The 25,252-nt window shown below is 43.4% G+C and overlaps 1 protein-coding gene and 1 non-coding gene across 3 annotated transcripts in view; both read left to right on the top strand.

Moving 5' to 3' along the window:
• Positions 1-25,252, top strand: part of FRK (fyn related Src family tyrosine kinase) — an 85,560-nt gene that overhangs the window by 29,995 nt on the left and 30,313 nt on the right. For both annotated transcript variants that reach the window (XM_061623658.1, XM_061623657.1), the window contains 2 exons: positions 2,437-2,600; positions 12,256-12,424. In XM_061623658.1, coding sequence (XP_061479642.1) covers positions 2,437-2,600; positions 12,256-12,424 — 333 coding nt within the window. The remainder of the gene's footprint in view (positions 1-2,436; positions 2,601-12,255; positions 12,425-25,252) is intronic.
• Positions 2,225-2,297, top strand: TRNAG-UCC (transfer RNA glycine (anticodon UCC)). Its single transcript has one exon. It is a non-coding gene; the product is annotated as a tRNA-Gly (tRNA).

The raw sequence follows: 25,252 nt of genomic DNA, 5'->3' as shown, positions 1-25,252 counted from the left end.
CCTTTACATTTGACCTTCATTCAGAATTTATTTATAATAGCAACAGTAAATCAAGTATAGTGTATGACTACAGATGTGGGGAGAAATCTAAAATAATGTGCTCTGTATGACACTTGTGCATCCTCTAATGGTAATATGAGACAACTGCATGTTAAAAGGCATACCAGCTTGATAAAACATGTCTGATTAAGGAAGATGGAGCTAAATATTAAATTTAATATAATACATGATTTCTGGTGTTTAAAATCTTGACATATGTGAAGATCCCTCCATGTACCTTCCAACTGTATCGTGCTTTGTGGATGGTATGGGTACGTCAGTTGCATAGGCTGTATGTGTCTATTCCAGACTTAGGTCCACCACTGCACCACTAACATCCATCCAGGTTCAAGGTAGTGGTGAAGCTGGAACACAACAAATGAGATCATATCCTACTGATATTGCCTAAATAGCACATGGTCCTTAATGTGGCCTTTAAGAGCTACAACCTCCTGGCATTTTCTAGCTTGAATGAGCATGGAAAGCTCTAACACAAATTATTAAACCAGAAGATTTCTTCATAATTGATTTAACCTTTCCGTTCATGAGTCTTATTTGGGTTATAAATAGAGCTGCTGTACCACATAGGTATTTCAATAGTTCCTACTGGAAGTATCATGTGCAACAATTGTCAGCTTGCTATTTTGAATGCTTTTTTTTTTTTAAAGATAGAATCATAACCTTTTTCTTATCAGGACACGTGTCTCTGAGAGAAGTATGCATATAAAATAGATGTACATAATTTGTAGAATTGTATTAGGCACAGTATGGTACCATTTGCAAGAATACATGGTGGTAAATAAATAGGGCTATAAGGGTCTTAATGTCGTGAGTACTGAAGATGAAACCAGCAACATAATTTTAGATTTATACTTTGAAGAACCAGTATGATAGGTCTTAGTCATGGTAGCCAAAAACAGAACCTCCATATTCAGAGGAAGTATAGCAGTGTTTGTCAGATGCTAGAGACAAGCAGCAGAGGGTAGCTCTCTACGTCATGCTCTGCATATGTATTTTTCAGTTGTTTCTAGCTGACCTGGGCTAGGACAGAGTGCTTGACTAGCACACTTTTCATATGCTCCTATCTGTCTTCCTATAGGAAGGGCCATAGCTTAGTAGTAGACCATCTGCTTTACATGCAGAAGGTCCCAGTTCAGCCCCTGACGTCTCCACTTGGGCTGGGAGAGATCCCTTCCTGTATCTCTGGAAAGCCAATGCCAGTCAGTGGACAATACTGAACAAGGCGGGCCAATGATCTGAGTCATTATAAGGCAACTTCGCAGTCAGCTCCTTGCATTCAATCAATCCATGTAGGGGAGAGGGATCATGGCTCCTGGTCCTGCCTCTGACCTGTAGTTAGCCACTGGCTCTGCCTGCAGTCTCTACATGCTGGACAGTCCTACACAATTTCAAACCTATGTGTGTTTATCTGGTGTGCACAGTTGAGAACATTGGCAGTGGCAGGGTGGTGGTGGTCCCATATATCTGTATGATCTTTTTATACTTTCTGTGCAATGTGTGGAAGTTGGGGCAGACCCAGAGGCATGATTCTGCTTAGAGCTTGGAAAAGTTACTTTTTTTGAACTACAACTCCCATCAGCCCAATCCAGTGGCCATGCTGACTGGGGCTGATGGGAGTTGTAGTTCAAAAAAGTAACTTTTCCAAGCTCTGATTCTGCTTCCTTTGATACATTGATTGAATATGTGAGAACCAGCCGTAGATGTGTCTCTGTTCTAATCTAGGATGTCAGTTGTGTTACACTCCAGGTCCGCAATCAAGCAAGTTAATTTAGATGGCACTGAGAGTTTATATGTACCAAGCGATACTTTTCTTCCATGCTCTTATCACAAAGTGCCCAACTGGAACCACTCAGCTGCTCCTGTCTGGCAAATAGTGCTGTGGTAAAGGCAGCCAGCGGCCACCAGTGCAGTAACATGGATACCTGCACCTTTGTCTGCAGTGGGGCTGGGCTAGAGTCCCTGACATGGGTGAAAAGAAAGGTATGGCCTGTAGCCTCACACAGGCTGTAAGATCTTCACCTGCCCTTGTATAATAAGCCATCCAGGCCATAAGCTCATAGAACTGGGCTATTGCAGATTCATTTAGGACAACAGTTTCCTGGCTGGATATTATGTTCTGATGAATGCTACTTTTATGTATATAGTAGGCAATTCGTAATTAGAAGAAGGTTGTAGCTTAGTGGAAGAGCATCTGCTTTCCATGCAGAAGATCCCAGGTTCATTCCCTGGCATCTTCAGGTAGGGCTAGGAAATGTTCCCTGTCTGAAATCCTGGAGAGATGCTGCCAATCAGCGTGGACCATAGTGAGCAAGATGGACCAGTGGTCTGACTTGGTATAAAATAACTTCCTGTGTTCCTTTCCTTTTATTTTTCTAGTGCGGGATCAACAGACTGTGAAGCACTACAGAATCAAACGTCTGGACAACGGTCGCTTTTATGTGACAAAAAGGAAAACCTTTCAAAACCTGAATGCTTTTGTCAGGCACTACAGCCGGTCCAGTGATGGGCTGTGCGTAAAGCTTGGGAATCCATGTATAAAGGTATAGCTAATTCGGGGCATTTTTCTTTCAAAATAGAGTGAACCTTTTGATTATTGAATTGATAAGCACTTAATCCATCTTCCAGCCTTGATGATTACTTTAGGAAATCATACATAACTGCACCATGATATGAGGTATAATAACAATAATAATAAATCCGTGCAATTTTGGACAAACATTTGGGTGATTGACGGTGGGGAGGGAGCATTCCAGCATGCTATTTATGAAGTCACAGTATAAACCCATATTGAGAAGAAACTGCTAAGCTCATCACTCTGGCTGTCTATAAGTACTGATTGAAAAGTAACAACTCAGAACCCTATCCGATTCCCGTAGATGATTTTTTTTATATATTCTAAAAGCTTGCCTAGTTCTTTTTCTCTCTCTTCTAGGGGTTTTGGGACCTTTTATTTTATTTATTTTCCCAATAACATCAGTTATTTCAGAAGCAATTGTGACAAGGTCTGAATGTTTACAGATTTACATTTTTATTTCACTGACATGTGTTCCATTTTTAATCAAACATGTGCTGTGTGAAGACCATGAGTGTGCTCACTGTAATTTATATAATCATACATTGTAGGCCATCAAATCCAACCCCTCTGCTCAGTGCAGAACATCCCAGAGCTAGAGCATCCCCAACAGATGGCTGTCTTGCCTCTGCTTGAAGACCTCCAGCATGAAAGAGCCCACCACAATCCTAGGTAATGGGTTCCATTGTTGAACTGCTTTTATCCTCAAGAGAGTTTTCCTAATGTTCCACCAACATTAGATATTAGATACGCCTATTAGATATAGCCCTGCCCTCTGGTGTAGCTGTTTTTTAAAGGAACAACTCTTCAGGTATTAATATTTATTACCATCATTACCACTACCACCAGAATTTCTTACTCACCCTTCACCATAAGATCCCGGGTTTGGTTATAACAATATAAAAATACTATATTAAAATCAGTTAAAACAATTGCCAATCAGAAGAATAAGGTGGGTCACATATATAATACACGCACGCATGCACACTTGAAGATTGTTATTATGCCTCCATGAGTCTTTTGTTTTCCAAGCTATTTTTTCCCATATTTGTGACCATCTTAATTGTCCTCCTCTGAATCCATTCCAATATGTTTACAAAGCTGAAGAGACCAACAATAACAACAAAACTACCACCACCCCCACACCTGAAATCCCCAGAGACAAAAATAACCCCACACCACTGCATGTCATTTATATCATCTGTCCTTACCTGTTCACATCAGAGATGCTGCTTGTGTATCCATCTGTGAGAGCAATCAAATAGGCAGTGGCAGGCATGCAGGAAAGGGCTTTCTTTGCAACTGTGAATTGACTTCCAAGTGAAATCAGGCAAGCTCCATCTCTACAAATGTTCAAGAAGGCACTGAAGACTTATCTGTTCTCTGCTGCCTTTTTGGAGCGACTTTAACTGGGCTGCTAATGTGGTGGTGCTGTTTTAATCTGTTTATATTGTGTTTTGTGGCTGTAGCGGAAGCCCATTGTGTTGGCAAATTTTAAGGTTTGAAGCTATTTTAAAATTAAAAGTTTTAAGTTGTGTTTTGCATTGTTGCTATATACTACATTTACTGCTTTGTGAGGAGATCCTTCTAAAAAGCAGGATAAAAATCTAAAAAAATAAAATAAAGAAGTCAAATGAAGATGGAACACATGGTGGTGTTGAAGATATGTCTTATGTTACATCTTAATCACTGAGATCTTCTGATGGGGCACATTTGGTGGTTTTGCACACTCATGAGAGTGGCTGTATACTATAGCCAGCATGGATTTTTTCCATTCCACCATGTTAAATTAAAAATACCCCCATGCCATTCTGCTGTTTCCCATAAGCTCATGTCAAAACAAAATGTTACAAAACCTATAGTCCTGGACTCAGAAATGCTTGCTTAATAACCCTCTATGTTTTCATGGTGATACACAAAACACTCAGAGAGAATCCAGAGTTCAAAGTGTAAAACAAGAGGAAAAACTTCCAGTCTCCTGTTGGACTTTTTTCTGTCAGTGGTCTCATCATTTGTTGAAATTAATTTAAAATCAGCCGTGTTTACAGAGTACCTGTAATCCTATTACTGACATTGCCCCATACTCTGACCATCATCTTCCACAGTTTAAACAATAAAAAAATGCATGGCTGACTTTTAATTAATTTAAGAAATTTAACATTGGAGTCTATGATAGCACAGGCATGCTCAGTAAGAACCAACTGCCAGTATTCTAAGCGCCAGACTAAAAAACAACAGCTGTTTGGCTTGGTTAATCAGGAGGCCACACCCAGGCCAGACATTTATTCCACTTTAAACAGTCCTGGTTTTCTCCACAGAATCCTGGAAGGTGTAATTTGTGAAGGGTGCTGAGAGTTGTTAGGAGACTCCTATTCCCATGACAGAGCTCCAGTGGCCAGAAGAGTTTAGCAGTCAGCCCCTCTTCTGGGAATTGTAGCTCTGTGAGGGGAATAGGGCATCTCTTAACAACTCTCAGCACCCTTCACAAACTACACTTCCCAGGATTCTTTGGGGGAAGCCACGACTGTCTAAAGTGGGATAAATGCCTGGTGTGGGTGTGACCAGGGACAGCTTTGGTTTAAATTTGGGTGGGAGACTACACATGTCTGTGTGATGCCTTTCCCTGGCTCTCCCTGTCAGGTTCCTACCTGCTTGTGGCTACTACCTTTCACTAGGCACCACCAGGGACTCCACCAGTCCGGACTGTCCTTTTTTATGGTTTCCCTCTCCGCTCTAGCACAGATCTCACTAGATCCCTCTGCTAGGCAGCACCACCAGTCACGTCCTATAACCAATGTTCCCAGAGACTTTGCCTGAGCCTCTCTCTATCTGGTTACTTTTGTGACTCCGTGCTTATGCTGTTCCCAACCCCTTTGTATCTATATAGATAACTCATATAACTGTGGGTTGCGCTGGATACTTGTAATGTTATTATTCTTCTCTTCACCGCTGCCACCATTCGTTACTGTTTCCCTTCAGCCTTGGTAATTACCTTGCCCTCCCTTCTGGTCTGTGAAACCCCCAGCCAAGGATCAGGCCTTCGGTAAACCAAAATAGTATTTATTAAATATCAGAAATAACAAGATTACTTTTATAATGGTACATAAGCATATGGTTTTATCTATTCCTGTGATACTTGTCTTATTATTAACTAGAACTCCAATTCCCTCTTTCTCCACACTCTCCTAACATCCACCACCAAACACCTTCTTCCTCTCACATCCACCAACACCCACCCAGATTCAACTGTCATTCTTCCATTTATACTCCCAGCCATTCAAACGCTCAGCCAATCATCCAGCATTCTACTGCTCATCTACTCCCCCCTCCTCTTTCACTCCACTTACCATATATCTTCTGTACAAACAGCACTTACCATATTTACATTAATACAGGAACATCACAGTCTGCTGTAGAATAAAAAGGTGTGGAAACCCTGAAAAACAATGATACTGTTCGCAAATGATTTTTTAAGAAAAGAAAGGGGCTTTCCCTCTGCCCAGTGCCCACCCACCCAATCTCCTCCCCTCCTCCTCTTCCCTTCCCTTTCCCCTCATCCCCTTCCCTGCCCCTCCCTCAGGTCAGTTTCACCTATCATAAGCATGATTGTAAAGGAGTAAATCCCACTGAACTCAAAAAGCACACAATTGACCAAACCTGCCCTCCTCCTCCCCTGCCTTTCCCTTTTACCTCCCTCTCTCCTCTCCTTACCCCTATCATCTTCCTTACCCCTATGATCTTCCTTACCCCTGTCATCTTCCCCTCCCCTTCCCCTCCCCTTCCCACTCCTCACCCCTCCTCTCCCCTCCTTCTTCTTTCTCTCCTCCCCTTCTTCCTTCTTTATTCTCCCCTGCCCACTCCTCCCTCCCTCTCCTCCTCCTCCTCCCTCCTTCTCCTCCTCCTCCCCTGTGGTCAGTTTCACCTATCCTAAGCATGGTCACAGGGGAGTAAATCCCACTGAACTCAATAAGCATGCAAGTGATCAATCCATTCCCAGTAAACTTGCACAGGATCCCATTTCTTATCTCCCAGATTAAAAAAGCAGAAAAATTCACTATTAGGCAAAAAAAAAAACACCCTTGCAGTTTAAGAATGTACCTATAGCCAACAGAGCTCTCTATCAAATTTTAAAAAGCAGGGAAATTGTACAGCTATAATGAATGCACCAGCAGAGCAGGATATTGTACTGCCCTACAAATTTGTCAAAATGCAACACAATTTGTGTTGGTCTTTCACAATCCAATCCACTTCCTGTGTACCTTGGAAGAATTTGGTAACATGCCTCCAAGCATATGGAGAGTGGTGGTAACACCCTGGGTTCCTGCTTGCCGCCCTAGTCTCCTGCTGGGAGGAAGAGCGGAATGTAAATCAAATAATAATAAGTAAAAATAAACACCTGAATCAGCACTGCATCTCCAGAGATGGAGAATTACATTTTTGTATGTTTGTTGGTGTTCTTTTAACTTTGCTTCTTTCTTGAGTTACTACTGTTTCTACAGAGAATCTAACCTAGAAAAGTATATTTCTCTCATTATTCATCCTAGAAACTTGTGTCAAATTAATTTTTATTAATTTCAAAGCCTTTTCATTGATAATAATAATATAATAATAAATTTAATTTTTGTGTCGCCTACCTGGCCGAAGCCACTCTAGGCAACGTACACATTAAAATTCAACAGCACAATATAAATACATAATAAAATACAGTGCAGTCAACAATAACCATTTTAAAAAGCAGCAGTACAGAACAGTTTAGGGCCATCAATAGAGAATTTTAAAACAATCATAGAGAAATTAGCCCACCCCGGGGATCCCAAAGGCCTGTCCAAAGAGCCATGTTTTTAAGGCTCGGCGAAATGTATCCAGGGAAGGGGCATGGCAAAGATCGAACGGGAGGGAGTTCCAGAGAGTGGGGGCCGCCACTGAGAATGCCCTCTCTCTCAGTGTCATATGATGGTGAAGACAGTGTTTTGTGTTTGAAACTGGAAGTTATACTGTATTTCTATTTTGGGTGCATTAACAGTTGAATCTGAAACTGCAGTTTGATGTAAAATTACACTGATTACAATATGTTGCTACTCAATTAATGAATGTAGCTGGTGGAAAAAACAAACTTAGCCTGCCCAAGATGCATGTTTTCAGTCTGCTGTGCTTAAACTACTCCACTTAAGGAACATAAGAACATAAGAAGAGCCTGCTGGATCAGGCCAGTGGCCCATCTAGTCCAGCATCCTGTTCTCACAGTGGCCAACCAGGTGCCTGGGGGAAGCCCGCAAGCAGGACCTGAGCTCAAGAACACTCTCCCCTCCTGAGGCTTCCGGCAACTGGTTTTCAGAAGCATGCTGCCTCTGACTAGGGTGGCAGAGCACAGCCATCACGGCTAGTAGCCATTGATAGCCCTGTCCTCCATGAATTTGTCTAATCTTCTTTTAAAGCCATCCAAGCTTGTGGCCATTACTGCATCTTGTGGGAGCAAATTCCATAGTTTAACTATGTGCTGAGTAAAGAAGTACTTCCTTTTGTCTGTCCTGAATCTTCCAACATTCAGCTTCTTTGAATGTCCACGAGTTCTAGTATTATGAGAGAGGGAGAAGAACTTTTCTCTATCCACTTTCTCAATGCCATGCATAATTTTATACACTTCTGTCATGTCTCCTCTGACCCGCCTTTCCTCTAAACTAAAAAGCCCCAAATGCTGCAGCCTTTCCTCGTAAGGGAGTCACTCCATCCCCTTGATCATTCTGGTTGCCCTCTTCTGAACCTTTTCCAACTCTATAATATCCTTTTTGAGATGAGGCGACCAGTACTGTACACAGTATTCCAAATGCGCCCGCACCATAGATTTATACAACAGCATTATGATATCGGCTGTTTTATTTTCAATACCTTTCCTAATTATCGCTAGCATGGAATTTGCCTTTTTCACAGCTGCCGCACACTGGGTCGACATTTTCATCGTGCTGTCCACTACAACCCTGAGGTCTCTCTCCTGGTCAGTCACCGCCAGTTCAGACCCCATGAGCGTATATGTGAAATTAAGATTTTTTGCTCCAATATGCATAATTTTACACTTGTTTATATTGAATTGCATTTGCCATTTTTCCGCCCATTCACTCAGTTTGGAGAGGTCTTTTTGGAGCTCTTCGCAATCCCTTTTTGTTTTAACAACCCTGAACAATTTAGTGTCATCAGCAAACTTGGCCACTTCACTGCTCACTCCTAATTCTAGGTCATTAATGAACAAGTTGAAAAGTACAGGTCCCAATACTGATCCTTGAGGGACTCCACTTTCTACAGCCCTCCATTGGGAGAACTGTCCGTTTATTCCTACTCTCTGCTTTCTGCTTCTCAACCAATTCCTTATCCACAAGAGGACCTCTCCTCTTATCCCATGACTGCTAAGCTTCCTCAGAAGTCTTTGGTGAGGTACCTTGTCAAACGCTTTTTGAAAGTCTAAGTACACTATGTCCACTGGATCACCTCTATCTATATGCTTGTTGACACTCTCAAATAATTCTAATAAGTTACTGAGACAGGACTTTCCCTTGCAGAAGCCATGCTGGCTCTGCTTCAGCAAGGCTTGTTCTTCTATGTGCTTAGTTAATCTAGCTTTAATAATACTTTCTACCAGTTTTCCAGGGACAGAAGTTAAGCTAACTGGCCTGTAATTTCCGGGATCCCCTCTGGATCCCTTTTTGAAGATTGGCGTTACATTTGCCACTTTCCAGTCCTCAGGCACGGAGGAGAACCTGAGGGACAAGTTACATATTTTAGTTAGCAGATCAGCAATTTCACCTTTGAGTTCTTTGAGAACTCTCGGGTGGATGCCATCCGGGCCTGGTGATTTGTCAGTTTTTATATTGTCCATTAAGCCTAGAACTTCCTCTCTCGTTACCACTGTTTGTCTCAGTTCCTCAGAATCCCTTCCTGCAAATGTTAGTTCAGGTTCAGGGATCTGCCCTCTATCTTCCACTGTGAAGACAGATGCAAAGAATTCATTTAGCTTCTCTGCAATCTCCTTATCGTTCTTTAGTACACCTTTGACTCCCTTATCATCCAAGAGTCCAATCGCCTCCCTAGATGGTCTCCTGCTTTGAATGTATTTATAGAATTTTTTGTTGTTGGTTTTTATGTTCTTAGCAATGTGCTCCTCAAATTCTTTTTTAGCATCCCTTATTGTCTTCTTGCAGGAAAGGTGGGCATGGTCAACTAAACCACAGAGCACACCTAGAAATATGCTAGAATATATTTCACCTCCCACTGTTTTATCTTGTGCAAACCAGGGCTGTGGAGTCAGTACACCAAAACCTTCGACTCCGACTCCTCTATTTTTCTACTGTCTGACTCCGACTCCACCCAAAATTGCTTCCAACTCCACAGCCCTGGAAAGGGCTGTAAATGTCTTTTTAAATTGGAAGCTCTCATAGGAGCATTTTTATCGTTGCCTCAATATGCACTGATCTTGGCATCACAGCATTTGTCTTCATCTGGGTCCTGTGTCATACACTGACACACAAAATGTTTTCCATCCTGAGTTATGGTGAAATGCTCAACTACAGCTGACTTCATGGAAAGCTTCTTTTACATTTTGAATTTATATTTAAAAAAAATTGTCAGTCAAAATTTATTTTGAAGCCAGAGTCGGAGTCGGTACATTTCTACCAACTCTGACTCTGACTCCACCGAAAATTGCTTCCGACTGCGACTCCACGACTGCGACTCCACAGCCCTGGTGCAAACTGAGACACTTCTCATGTCCCCTGGAAACTATTCTGCAGAATAGTCAGTTCCATTATTCCATAATTGTTTTTGGAGTTTTTTTAGTGTAAATTATGCAAAGTGTTGCTGTACTTCACACATTCACAGAAATAGAAGCAAAAGAAAATAATTTACCATAGGAAACTTCATTAAAATTGCAAATCAAATAAAACATACTTAAAGTGACTGTTTGAACTATATCAACTGTTTTAATATTGTTGCTTCCTTCCTGTTAAAACAACATCAGCTCACCACATGTCTTGTTTCTGTTATTTGGGCTAATTGCAGGTGTTGCCACCACTCACCATATGCACAGAGGCACACATTACCAAATTCATCCAAGCTACACAGGAAGTGGTTTGGACTGTGAAAGACCAATCCAAATTGTGTTTACCCTTGGTAAAAAATCTCCTGAAAAGCACTTTGGATTGTATATAAGCAGAATAATTACTTTTAAATAACTGAATGAATAACTCAATAATTGGGTCTTAGAACAAATTAAACCAGAACTGTCATTAGAAGCTAAAATGATGAAACTGAGGTTATCATACTTTGGACACATAATAAGACATGATTCACTAGAAAAGACAATAATGCTGGGAAAAACAGAAGGGAGTAGAAAAAGAGGAAGACCAAACAAGAGATGGATTAATTCCATAAAGGAAGCCACAGACCTGAACTTACAAGATCCGAACAGGGTAGTTTATGCTATTGGAGTTCACTGATTAATAGGGTCACCATAAGTCGTAATTGACTTGAAGGTACATAACAACAACAACAACTGAATGAACAGTTTTGTAACAATGACTTTCATGACTACCTCTGGTATCTATGCACAATATTGATTTCTACTACACAAGTGCTGACCTTTTCTATTGTAGATGGGACAGTTGTGCAGCCAGAGGGCATCGGGATCCATACATGATCTCAGTGGCCGTTCATTCGGCCAGATAGGCGGCCTAAAAATAAAATTTTATTATTATTATCAGTGGCATGGGAGTCACAGCAGAAAGGCTCTTACCCTTTCCTGCCAGTGCACTGTAAAAAAACTCCCAGAATGTGCAGGTGAGAAGTCTGTGCTGCTCCCGACAACAGTATCAATCCTCAGAAAATGAGTTAAATGCTGGCACATAGTCAGGGCTTCTCACATTACCTGGTGGCACAGGAAGAAATGTGGCTTCTGTGGAAATGTACGAAATCAACAGGAAACAATGAACATGCATCCTTCATAGCCTGTTTCTGCTGGTACACACCACAGGAGACAGTTGTGAGACCAGCAATCAGTATGCTATTTTTTTTTTAACTACCCTTGCAAAAATCTCCTGAAAAGCACTATAGATTGTATATAAGAAGTATTGTTTAAATAACCGAATGAACAGTGTTAATAATAAAAGTTTGTAACAATGACTTTAATGACTATCCCTGGTGTCTATGGACAGTGTTGAATTCAGAATTTCATTTTTGAACCTGAAGTGTCAAAATGATGCTTCCCTTCTTTGTTGTTGGTCTTTTTCTTTTTTAAAAAACCTATAGAAATGGAGGTTGGCAACAGGAAAATAGCACTGTGCTTTGAGCCAACAGTCTGAAGGAATGGTTCCCTTCTGCTTCTTTGCTAAGATGAAACCTTTAGCAAGGCACCATGCTGTCTTTATGCTAGGAAGTACCAGTGAGTGCCAGGTAAAGAGGTACATGGCTGTTTGTGGGAAGTTCTGTTTTGTTTAATTCCCACACTTTCTGTTTAGCGTGCAGCTTCTTATTAAAGTGCGAGGGACTGCCATCGGTGTACTACTCCAATAGACACAGGCGTTTTTAGAAGGTCACAGATCACATCATTTATGTACATTGTTGTTTTTATTCCCACCCAGACAGAAGTTCCAGCTACTTATGATTTGTCATACCAAACTGTGGATCAATGGGAGATAAACCGGGATTCTCTACAGCTCTTGAAAAAATTAGGTTCTGGCCAGTTTGGCGAGGTCTGGGAAGGGTTATGGAATAATACGACACCGGTGGCCATTAAAACGCTAAAGCCAGGTATGTTTGAAGAATGCTTCCCGGAATATTTCTTCCTCAAGATGACTTTTTCACTTAATTAATGCACTCGGTTTTCCTAAAATAAAAATAACAGCACTACTTTAAAATTGACATTCTTATCATTTTACATCCTTTAAGATATTTTTTGTTCTGTTAAGTTTAAAGCATTGAGCCTGGCAATTCCATACTGTTTTCCCCACTAGGAATATATATTCTTTCTTTGTTTGGTACATTTTTTAGATTTTTGTCCTTAGTATGACATACAGTGCCATGGGTCTGAGAAATTCCTCTCTTGACTGATCAGTCAGTTGGTGCCCTTTGCTGTTCCATAGCGCTATGGTCGTCCCCCCTGCCACACACACACTTTGTTCCCTTTCCTACTGCCATGTAATAAGGCTCTCTTTACAAGACTTGATGGAAGAGGGAGGACAGGCATGTGCAATACAGAAAAGATTAAATGACCATGAACTATTCACTTAATCCTCCCTCCTCACATATGAATGTTTCAGATATCTGTATATGTGTGTGTGTGTGTTTAATCCAAGCCAATGTTTGTGTAGGATAAGACCACAGTTGTGCGTTATAGGTGCTTTAAAATAGTTTCTCACCACAGCTATGTTATCAGTATCTTATGGGGAGGGGGGAATTGCTCTGTAATAATGTGTATATTAGGCAAAACTGCATACAAAATGTGTACATTAGGAGAAATTCACACTAAAATCCTGATGAGGACTTCTTTTAAAAAAAATACAAACTGAGGTGGAAATGTGGAGCACTGAACTTAAGACTGGAAAAATGAGAAATTGAGAGAAAACAAAATGGACTGATTGACCCATCCCTGTGTACTATCTCCACTGTTAGTAGCAGTATGCGTCTGAATGCCGGTTGGTGGGAACTGCAAGTGGGGAGAGTGCTGTTGCGCTCAGGTCCTGCTTGTGGGCTTCCCAAAGGCATCTGTTTGGCCACTGTGAGAACAGGATACTGGACTAGATGGCCCACTGTGTTTTTCTTATGTCTTAGTTCAATACTCTAACCACTATCCCACACTGACTCTAATGTGAATTAGAGCTAAATTTATTTATTTTATTTTATTTATTTCGATTTCTATACCGCCCACAGCCAAAAGGCTCTCAGGGCGGTGCACAACATAGAGTAAAATACAATAAAATTACAAAGGTCAGTAAAAAGCATACATATTAAACAGTAAAACAGCCTGGTATAAATTGAAAGCTAAAAAATAAATTAAGTTAAAATGTCTGGGAGAATAAAAAGGTTTTAACCTGGCGCCGAAAAGATAAGTGTAGGCGCCAGGCGTACCTCATCGGGGAGACTGTTCCATAATTCGGGGGCCACTACTGAAAAGGCCCTGGATCTTATTACAACCCTCCGAGCCTCTCTGTGGGTCGGGACTCAGAGGAGGGCCTTTGATGTTGAACATAGTGAGCAGGTAGGTTCATATCGGGAGAGGCGTTCCGCTAGGTATTGTGGTCCCGTGCCGTGTAAGGCTTTATAAGTCAAAACTAGCACTTTGAATTTAGCCCGGAAACAAATAGGTAGCCAGTGCAAACGAGGCAGGACAGGTGTTATATGTGCGGACCGCCTGGTCCTCGTCAACAGTCTAGCAGCTGCGTTTTGCACTAGCTGTAGTTTCCAAACTGTCTTCAAAGGCAGCCCCACGTAGAGCGCATTGCAGTAATCCAATCTAGAGGTTACCAGAGCACGCACGACTGAAGTGAGGTCATCGCTTTCCAGATAGGGGCGTAGCTGGGCTACCAAACGAAGGTGGTAGAATGCATTCCATGCCACCAAGGCCACCTGAGCCTTGAGAGACAGGCATGGATCGAAAAGAACCCCCAAGCTACGAACCTGTTCCTTCAGGGGGAGTGTAACCCCATCCAGAACAGGTTGAACATCCACCATCTGGGCAGAGAAGGCACTCACCAACAGCGTCTCAGTCTTGTCAAGATTGAGCCTCAGTTTATTAGCTCTCATCCAGTCCATTATCGCGGCCAGGCAACGGTTCAGCACATTAACAGCCTCACCTGATGAAGATGAAAAGGAGAAATAGAGTTGCGTGTCATCAGCATACTGGTGACAACGCACTCCAAAACTCCTGATGACCGCACCCAGCGGCTTCATGTAGATGTTAAAAAGCATAGGGGACAGAACCGATCCCTGCGGGACTCCACAATGGAGAGTCCAGGGTACCGAACAATGCTCCCCAAGCCCTACCTTCTGGAGGCGGTCCACCAAGTAGGAGCGGAGCCACTGCCAAGCAGTACCTCCAACTCCCAACTCCGTGAGTCTCCCCAGAAGGATACCATGGTCGATGGTATCAAAAGCAGCTGAGAGATCAAGGAGAATCAACAGAGTTACACTCCCCCTCTCCCGACATAGGTCATTATACAGGGCGACCAAGGCTGTTTTGGTGCCAAAACCGGGCCTAAAACCGGATTGAAACGGATCTAGATTATCGGTTTCATCCAAGAGCACCTGGAGCTGGCTGGCCACTACACGTTCTAAGACCTTGCCCAGGAATGGAACATTTGCTACCGGTCTATAGTTGTTCAAATTATCTGGATCCAGGGAAGGTTTCTTCAGGAGTGGTCTCACTACCGCCTCTTTCAAACAACTAGGGACCACTCCCTCTCTCAAGGAGGCATTTATCACTTCCCTGGCCCAGCCGGCTGTTCCAGTCCTGCCAGCTTTCACTAGCCAAGAGGGGCAAGGATCCAGTACAGAAGTGGTTGCACGCACCAGTCCAAGCACCTTGTCAACGTCCTCGAGCTGTACCAACTGAAACTCATCCAATAAATGAGGACAAGACCGTGCTCCGGATACCTCATTAGGTTCAACTGCCATAATATTGGAGTCTAAGTCCCGGCGGATGCATGAGATTTTGTCTTGGAAGTGCCCAGCGAACTCGTTACAGTGGGTTTCCGAAGATTCTATAATATCCTGAGGACTAGAGTGTAAAAGCCCTCGGACAATTTTAAAAAGCTCCGCTGGACGGTTGAGGGATGATTTAATGGTGGCAGCGAAGTGTCGCTTTTTCACTGCCCTCACTGCCTCTGCATACAACTTAGTGGAGGCACTTACCAAGGCATAATTGCATCCATCAGGAGTACGCCTCCATCTGCACTCGAGCCTTCTCCTCTCTTGCTTCATCGCTCTCAGTTCCGGGGTATACCATGGGGCTGCATGAGCTCTGCATGGGATAGGGTGCGCAGGAGCGATCGTGTCCACAGCCCGGGTCATTTCCGCATTCCACAGTGTGACCAAGGCTTCGACAGGACCGCCTGTCTTATCAGCCGGAAAATCCCCCAGAGCCCTTTGAAAACCCTGAGGATCCATTAGTCTCTGAGGTCAGACCAACTTAATAGGTCCCCCACCCTTGCGGAGGGAAAGGGTGGCTGTAAGCCTAAACTTCAGCAAGCGGTGATCTGTCCATGACAATGGGGTCGATGAAAAACTCCCCACCTCCAGATCACCATCTCCGTGTCCAGTGGCAAAGATCAAATCAAGAGTATGTCCCAACACATGCGTTGGGCCAGTAGCAAATTGAGACAGCCCCATGGTTGCCATGGAGGCCATGAAGTCCTGAGCCGCCCCAGATAAAGCAGCCTCGACATGGATGTTGAAGTCCCCCAGTACCAATAGTCTGGGGGACTTCAACAAAACCTCCGAGACTACCTCTGTCAGCTCAGTTAGGGAAGCTGTTGGGCAGCAGGGTGGTCGGTACACCAAGAAGATTCCCAGTCTGTCTCCTTGACCCAGCACAAGGTGGAGGCACTCCAAGCTAGTCGTTACCTGGACAGGGTGCTTGATGAGCGAGAGAGAACTCCTATAGGCCACAGCCACTCCACCTCCTCGACCCTCGGATCTACCACAGTGTTGAACCATATACCCAGGTGGGCAAAGCTGGGAAAGAGTAACTCCTCCCTGATCACCCACCCAGGTCTCAGTTATACATGCCAGGTCGGCACCCTCATCGACAATTAAATCGTGGACGAGGGATATTTTATTATGTACCGACCTGGCGTTTAGGAGCAACACTTGGAGATCCGAGAGCTGGCTGATAGGACAACCAACAGTCCTGCGGATGTGAGGAGGACCGGAACAAGGTACAGACACAGCTTGTCTGGGACGAGTTCCCCTTATCTGGCATGTTCTCCTCACAACACCATACCTCCCATTACCCATCACTACATTAATTGGGCCCCCCAAAAGTCCCCCCGCTCGGAGCGAAGTCCTCTCCCCCAGGCACATAGTAAAATACACATAAATTCACACTCACGTACTCATACACTCACTCAGTCTCATTCACACAAAACACAATCCACAAATTAACTACACAAAGATTCAAACTAATACATTTGAATAAAGACTCAAACTCCTTCACACTAACACACTAAACACAGTCTACAATTAAACAATAACAACAGGCGTTTAAACATTCAACACTCAATCAGATGGGACTGCAGCGGCCGACTTGGCCAAGATAGTGGGTCTCCCAAGCAGGCAATGGGTCTCCCAAGCCCTCTCAGCCAGCCAGCTTATATATCCCCTCCAAAGAAGGGACAGATGGAACAGTATCAGGCACAGCTGGCTGAGTACCTGGGGCCTGGTCCTGCAAGGTGCCCACGTGCAGAGCAGCAGCCCAAGAAGGAGAGAGCAGAGATGTTATCCAGCAGCAGCGCAGCAGCAGCACAGGCAGGCAGATGGCTCTCCCTCCCTGGGCAGTGATGGTCCTCTTCCCCTTGCAGGCAGTGGGTCTCCCAAGCCCCCTCAGCCAGCCGGCTTATATTGTTGGCGTGTGCGTATATAGATCATACAAGGAAGAAATCTAAGTGTCGCATAGAACAGGAAATAAGCCAGGCCAGGCAAGTTTCTTGTAAGAGTCTTTACTTAGCAAAAGACATTAGACACATTTCTCTCCACAAACGACTTATCCCCCACACTGAGCTTTTGCAAGAATCCCTCCTTATCTGCTTGCCAGCCAGCTGCCGACCTTGGCAAACCTAACGCTCTGTTCTTCCAGCTTAACTCTTCTGCTTCAGGTTTCACTCTCTCTGCTAAAAACCCTGTCTGTGAGTCTCACAGCATGCTTCACTGACCAACAGCCCCCACCTGAGACTCACAGATTACAAAACTTCATTGTTCATCATTACATTTCTACAATATTAACTTTTTCATTACAATACACATCAGTACATGGTTTGTTTCCTTACAGTTTCTATTTACATTTTCAGTTCAGTTTTCGTTTCTTTATTTCTTTATTCACACAAGTTTCACAGAGTCAATTTTGTTCACTTTTATTTGATAACACATTTATATTTCATTCCTCAACACAAAACTTCCACATGAGATCCATTGTTTCTTTGTCTATTGGTCCTTCTTTTTCCCATTCTACAGGATATTCATCTGTCTCATCATTCTTATGTGTAACATTAAATGTGAATCTCTGAGGTGGTTGTCCTCTCGTTTTTCTTTCTGATCTCCTAACAGTATCTATCTCCATTTCTTCCTCACTTTCAATTTTACTTGGACCTGCACCTGTGTCTGCACTTGTTCCTGGCACTTCTGTATCTTGCATTGCCATGTCTTCACTTCTCAGTCTTTTCACAGTACGTTTGCCACCGTGTATTAGATCAGTCAATGCAGTTCTTAATGGAATTTGATGCCCAAAAGGAACATCTGCTGCTTCCTGCTTGTTTGCACCCTCAAGTATCACTGTTTGACTGTCTCTCCAAGGTTTATCTATCACCTTTATGCTTCTGCTTAACACTAATTGTTGTTTCTCAGGCAACCAAACTCTATAATATGAATTCTGAAATCCCAAAATGCGTCCTGCCTGAGCTCTTGAGCCTAATTTACCATGCCTTTTCTGTTTTGCAATATGCACCCAGCATTTTGCCCCAAAACTCTCTATGTGTTTCACCCTGGGCTTTCTTCCAGTCAACTTCTCATAGGGAGACATGCCTATCACTCTGTGCACAAGGCGGTTCTAAATGTAAACAGTGTACAGAATACATTCACCCCAATAAGTGTTATTCATATCTGCATCTGCTAGCATGGCTCTCATTGAATCCTGCAATGACCGGTTCCTCCTCTCTGCAGTTCCGTTGGAGGATGGGCTGAAGGGAGCAGTGAGACTCTGTATTATTCCCTTCTTTTCCAAATATGTTTTAAATGAATTACTGGTAAATTCCCCACCTTGATCTCATTTAATATTCTTGATAACAACCCCATATTGTGTCTCTGTCCTCTGTATAAATGCCTTTAATTTCTCTTCTGCTTCACTTTTCTTTTTCAATAAGAATACATGTGTAAATGTGGAGAAATCATCCACAATCACTAAATAAAACCTTGCTCCACCTTTTGAGCACTGGAAAGGTCCAGCCAAATCCACATGTATGAGCTGATAGGGTTTAGTGGTCGTGCTTTCACAGCTCTTATTGACAGGAGTCACAGTCATTTTTGTTTTATAGCATACCTCACATTCATCCACATGCTCACAATGTGTTAATTTCAAATCTTGACTATGTTTTGGGGTGTTTTTTACCTTTTCAAAATGTGTGTGTGCCAATCTTCTGTGCCATTCATGTAAACAATTTTCATGTTTATTTTTATTAACTCCTATCCAGGCACACGTGGGTTTATCAAGAGTGCACTCAACCATAAACATTTCGTTCTGTAATTTCCCTTGCATACATATTTCACCATCCTTTCTCACAAAACATCTATCCCCTTCAAATGTAATTTTACAACCTATTTGAGCCAATTTTCTTACTGATAGAATGTTATATTTTAAACCAGAAACCAATAATACATCTGTTAATATAGTTCCCAGAGTACTCAACCTGAGCGTGCCTCTTTCAATCGCGTCCTGAGTCGATCCGTCAGCCAGATAAATCTCCTGCACTGGCTTTGAAGTGTAAAATAAACTAGAGTCTGTGATTAGGCAATTAGACGCTCCGCTGTCGAGAAGCCACTTAGAGTTAATTAGTTTATTGTCCTCCTTAGTAACAAAGTTCACGCTTGTTCTCTGACTTCCAAAGTCCCTGTTATTTCTCTTCTTCCTTAAATAATGTCTCTGTATATGTCCACGGGACCCACAAAAATAACATATTTTATTCTCTTGCCTGTTTCTTTGATATTGTTGTTGTTGTACAGCCACAGTCTCTTTTAACTCTGTTTTCTTATTCTCTTGTCTTCTATTCCACTCTTGTTGAAGTTTCTGTTCTACAAAGTCCAAATTTAGATTTCCGTCTGGTAAGCTTTCCAGGCTAGAGACCATGACGTCCCATTTTTGATCAAATGAAGATAACAGTATATAGACCATCTGAATGTCACTATGATGCACTCCTCTATCTTGCAGCTCAGCATTTAATCTACGAAATTCAGCCAGATGCTCTGTCATAGTCACTTCATCTGTAAAATGCATCTGATAAAGTTTCCGTGCTAAACACAGCCTGCTCCCTGCAGTTTGCTGCACATGAGCGGCTCTTAGCTTCTCCCACATCTGATTAGCTGTCAGCTCATTACTCACCAGCAACAGTTGTGAATCAGACAGCCCCAGAGTAATAAAAGCCTTCGCTTTCTCGTCTTTCTTCAACCATGCTGCTGAAGGAGCTGCCGGAGGGGTTTTTTCTACAACATCATTCAAATCTTCTTTAATCAGAACTGCTCTCATTCTCCATTTCCAGCTGGAGTAGTTTACAGCATTCAGTCTCTCCATCGGCATCCCGGATGACAGGTTTACAGCCATGTTGCCCACTCTTACTTGCCTCTTTCTTGCACTTTCGTTTCTCTCTGCAACAACGTCACGTCAACGACTCTCAAACCCGTTACCTTGTATGATAAGCTGGGCCCATAACCCCTGTCGGCATGTGCGTATATAGATCATACAAGGAAGAAATCCAAGTGTCACATGGAACAGGAAATAAGCCAGGCCAGGCAAGTTTCTTGTAAGAGTCTTTACTTAGCAAAAGACATTAGACACAGTTCTCTCCACAAACGACTTATCCCCCACACTGAGCTTTTGCAAGAATCCCTCCTTATCTGCTTGCCAGCCAGCTGCTGACCTTGGCAAACCTAACGCTCTGTTCTTCCAGCTTAACCCTTCTGCTTCAGGTTTCACTCTCTCTGCTAAAAAAAACCCTATCTGTGAGTCTCACAGCATGCTTCACTGACCAACATATATATCCCCTCCAAAGAAGGGACAGGTGGAACAGTATCAGGCACAGCTGGCTGAGTACCTGGGGCCTGGTCCTGCAAGGTGCCCACGTGCAGAGCAGGAGCCCAAGAAGGAGAGAGCAGAGATGTTAGCCAAGCAGCAGCAGCAGCACAAGCAGGCAGATGGCTCTCCCTCCCTGGGCGGTGATGGTCCTCTTCCCCTTGCAGGCACTGGATCCCCCAAGCCCCCTCTTCATGTAGCTACACTATCCGATCCTAGTTTGTCCCCTGACAATTCAGAGAAATTTTACATCCACTGCATGACAAGTACAGGGGAGGGAGGGATTCCGTCATTGCGATATTGCTGCTTTATTTTTATTTTGAAAAAAAAAAGAATACAGGAATATGATCTTGTAATCTAAAGAAGCAGCAGGAATGGAGTAGATGGTGAAATTTAATATCATTTGAAATGAGGTAAAATTAGAACATTATTTATACTATGCACAGTTCAGATGAGAAAGTGTTTATCAGGACCTTGTAAGTTATTTCACAGTCAAATCTAGAAACTATATAAATATTTCAGTGCAATCCTAACCTCCACCCCCATGTTGATGGCTGGGATGTGGCAGGTGGGACAGTGCATAGGTTTCCTCTGCAGGGGGGCAGGGCGGTCGGCTGTGGTTGCACCCCCAAGCTTCACCTAGACAGGTGGTAAATGCTGCCCCTGGTTTTCTGGCCACACAGTACAGAAAGCTCAGACTTGAGTATTTTTGGGCAAGATACTATTTACTTTGGATCTTCTGGATCCATAGCTCTTGGATCCCCTGCCTTCTCCTTCTCTGAGATAAGCCTTCTCTTCTTGTTTGCTTCCCCTCCTCCTTTCCACCACTATCACTCCTCGTGTTTCCTTTTCCCAGGTCTCTGATGCTTCCCTCACTGCTCAGCCTTTCATGTTCTTTCTCCTCTGTTTCCTTTCCTTTCTCAGACTCCCATTTCTTCAGCCCAGGACTTGCATCTGAAGCACCCACAGCTTTTTTCTCCAACTGGAAGTGTCTTGTGGTTTCTTCAGCCCTGTCAATCTATTTCTGGTCCACCCTACTCACATTCTGGTTGGACCAACACACAAAGAAATATAGCAGAGGCCAGCACACAGCACTTCAGTCTGTCACCACTTGGGCCCAGGGCCAGATCAAGCTGAGGAGGGCCCTAGGCTTATTCTGAGCCGCCCCCCGTCCCGTCCCATCCCTTCCCCCCACTTCACCTACCTTTCTGCTTTTTTTGCGGCTGCGCGCACTGCGCTCACAGGTTTGCCATCAATCAAGATGGTGGCCGAGGTTTCCCTAAGGGGCTGAAGCCTCTGCCACCATCTTGGTTGATGGCAGCAATGCGTGCATGTAGCACGCATGCATGCCATGAACCAAGATAGCGGCAGAGGCTTCAGCCCCTTAGGGAAACCTCGGCCACCATCTTGATTGATGGCAAACCGCAAAAAAAAGCGGAGAAAAAGGTAAGTGAAGCGGGGGGATGGCGGGCGGTTCGGAAACTCTTGTCCCACAATCCGCGGCTCCTGTCCTGCTTCTGTGGATCGCAGGCCCCCAAAAGCTCCGGGCCCCTATGCTTCAGCCTACTAAGCCTAATAGATAATCCGGCCCTGCTTGGGGCCCCTCAACTATGCCTGGCTAATGCTGGCTTAGCGAAAATGATAAAATGTACATGCATGCACGCACACACACACACACACACACACACATTCTGCCCTAAATTGGATAAGCTGGCAGAGCTTCGGATCCACCACTTCACTCTGCCCAGGATTGGGTTTGAATTGCTCTGTCGATCATAATAAAGGAATTCAATACTTCACAGTCCTAAAGCGCTATACAGTGTTTACTGCACCTTAAATCTAAATGTATTCCTCTGAGTTCAGTAAGATTTACTTCAGCGTGGGTGGTTAGGAGAACTGACAAACAAACTGAAAGTGCTCTTTGTAGCCTGCTAACTACATTTTGATTACTTCTGTCAGCAAATTATATTTTGTTTTGGGTGTAAACGATTTTACAGAATCAAGAACTTAGGACAAATAGATTCACTGTTGAACTATGTGAACTAGATGACAAAAATAAATCTGTTTCATCTCTGATAGTTATATTAAGGCATATAATAGTCCTTTTAATGTATGTTCTTGGAAATGTGCCCTGGACCACAACCATTTTCTGTTATGATTAATATCCATCAGTGCATTTCCCACTGTATTTTTAAAGCTCTTATGCACAAGGGCAATAGTCTGGAGTGCTGTCTTGGAAGTGTGCATGAGGTTTCGCAAACCCAGAGGTGCTTTTGAAGTTCTTTATCCAAACAACAGTTTTTCCTCCTTGCCCTATGTTGTACCGTAAGTGGCTTTTTAAACTTAGGGAGATTGAAAGCTTGTGACACAATGTGGTGTGCATGTGTGCATGAAGAATATCCACTGCAATCTGCTCGTATGGATCAAAGTTAGGGAATTTCTCTGAACTTGCATGGAGAAGAACACATCTGAGTTCTTTTGACAGGGCTCCTCACCTATTTGATAATCATATATTTGGGACATCTTATTGCTTCATAACACACAATTCTCAGTTTTGCTCATTATATAGCAATGGACTGAATGAATAGCCCAGAGCAAACCAGTTTTGCAGGCTGTGAAATAACAATATACCACACATAGTTGTCATTAGGATAAATGAGACAAGCATGCGGACACCAACTGGCTGCTGTATTATGACTGGTATAACGCAGTTGTGATCATTTGCGTTTACACAGCAGCAAGGTCAACACATAATAATTGTAGAAACAACAGCTAATGCAGCCATTTCCAGCAGCAACCCTAATCACCCACCAGTCATGGCACTGTGTACTGATGATGTTCCTGCATTTAACCATGCAGGAAAGGAACTGATCAACACATTGCAATGGCCACAACATCTTGGTTATATCACCCTACCTCAGGGGTAGGGAATGTCAGCCCTAGGGGCCAAATGCAGCCCTTCAGGCCTCTCTGTTTGGCCCTCATGACCCTTGCATCCTCTTGCTCCAGGCCACACCCCTAACTGGTCCTACTTCACACCTCCTTGCCTGGCTGGAATGTGTCATTGAACTCTGACGCATTTGTTTGCCTGGATGGAGGGTAGCGAATGCCATGTGACTGCGTGTAGAAAGTGTGTAGTGTACAAAAGTGTAATTTATATTAATTGCTCCACCCACTTTTCCCTGTGGCCCCACCCTCCACTGGCATGTGGCTCCCAGAAGGGAATGTGGCCCTTGGGCTGAAAAAGGTTCCCCACCCCTCTCCTACCATGTCCTCACACACACAATGCACAATCAAGCTGTCAGGGAGACCCCACAGCACCTGCCTGGACAGATAGCACCTATGGCCTAAAGATACCTGCAGTCAAAAAGCTTCAATGCTATCCTTAGGAGTTTGATTCCTCTGGCTTTTATTGAACAATATTAGTGATGGAGTAAATTCTTTCCTATCTATCTATATCTGGGGGACTGTTTGGGGAGTTGCCTGGGGGTGGGAAGCATTTTGGAATTTGCCTGGGGGTTAGGGCAGTATTGGAAGTTGCTGGGGGGCAGTTTTGGGATTTGCCCATGTGTGTGTGTGTTTGGGGGTGCCTCGGGTGTGTGTGTTGAGAGGCTGTCTCTCTGTATTTTGGGGGATCTTTGTGTGTGTGTGCATGTGTTTGGGAGTCTTTCTCTCTGTGTCTGTGTATGTTTGTGGGGTTAACACACAAAGTAAGCAGGAGCGATGCCCTTAGTTAAAAAAAAATATTATTGCTTTTTGATCTATACAAACTGTAGCCAACCATAGGAAATTGTTATTTGTTGTTTTTTTTAAAATCCAAACATTGAATATAGTACAGTGCCCTCATGCTCATAATAATCTTACATTATACAACAGCAATGATAATGGAGCCAACTACCCCTCAGTTGTGGGCACAGATCAGTCAAGAAAGATTTCTGGTAGCTGGGTGGAGCAATCCCAAAGGACTCCTTGACTATATACAGTAGGAATGGCATTCACATGCTCACAAACTTGTCCTGCTCTTTTTGTCCATTGCTAGTGCTATGACAATGAGTATAGCAGCTCATGTAGAGCAAGCTGCCATACTCTGAACTATTTAGCTGCTCAGTGTAAAGCCCTTTGACATTTTCCAGTGTTGGGCGACTTCTGCTGTGGCATGGTGGAGTAAATTTTCACAGCATCACAGAGCTAGCTTTGTTCTTATGCCTGAAACCACTGCAGGGCAGACACTGGAGTAAAATGTGCAATCCTTCCAATCACTGCATATTCATGCTGGTACTGCTGACCTATTGCATTGTTGTCATCATACATAGGAATCTAGGGATAGTAATGCTGGTCTTCCTCTGTTGGGGATGGAGGGACACCATGATGCATTTGGAGAAATGAGAGGAATATAGGAATAGCCATGGTGAAAGATGCATAGAAGCTTCAGTAGATAGCTCCTGTGATTAGGTACTTATTTTGGATTGGTAATGAATGCTTGAGGAAGGGTCTTGGTTTGTCTCTAACCAGGATAGAGAAGCTCCTAATCTCCTCTCGCATGCATTGGAAGGGAGAAGATGAGCAGAGCGTGTGTGAGCCTGAGCTTG

This window comes from Rhineura floridana, chromosome 4 (genome assembly GCF_030035675.1).
Source record: "Rhineura floridana isolate rRhiFlo1 chromosome 4, rRhiFlo1.hap2, whole genome shotgun sequence".
In the NCBI taxonomy this organism is placed as follows: Eukaryota; Metazoa; Chordata; class Lepidosauria; order Squamata; family Rhineuridae; genus Rhineura; species Rhineura floridana.
Note: the sequence above shows the minus strand (reverse complement) of the source record. Positions and strands in the feature narration are given on the sequence as shown.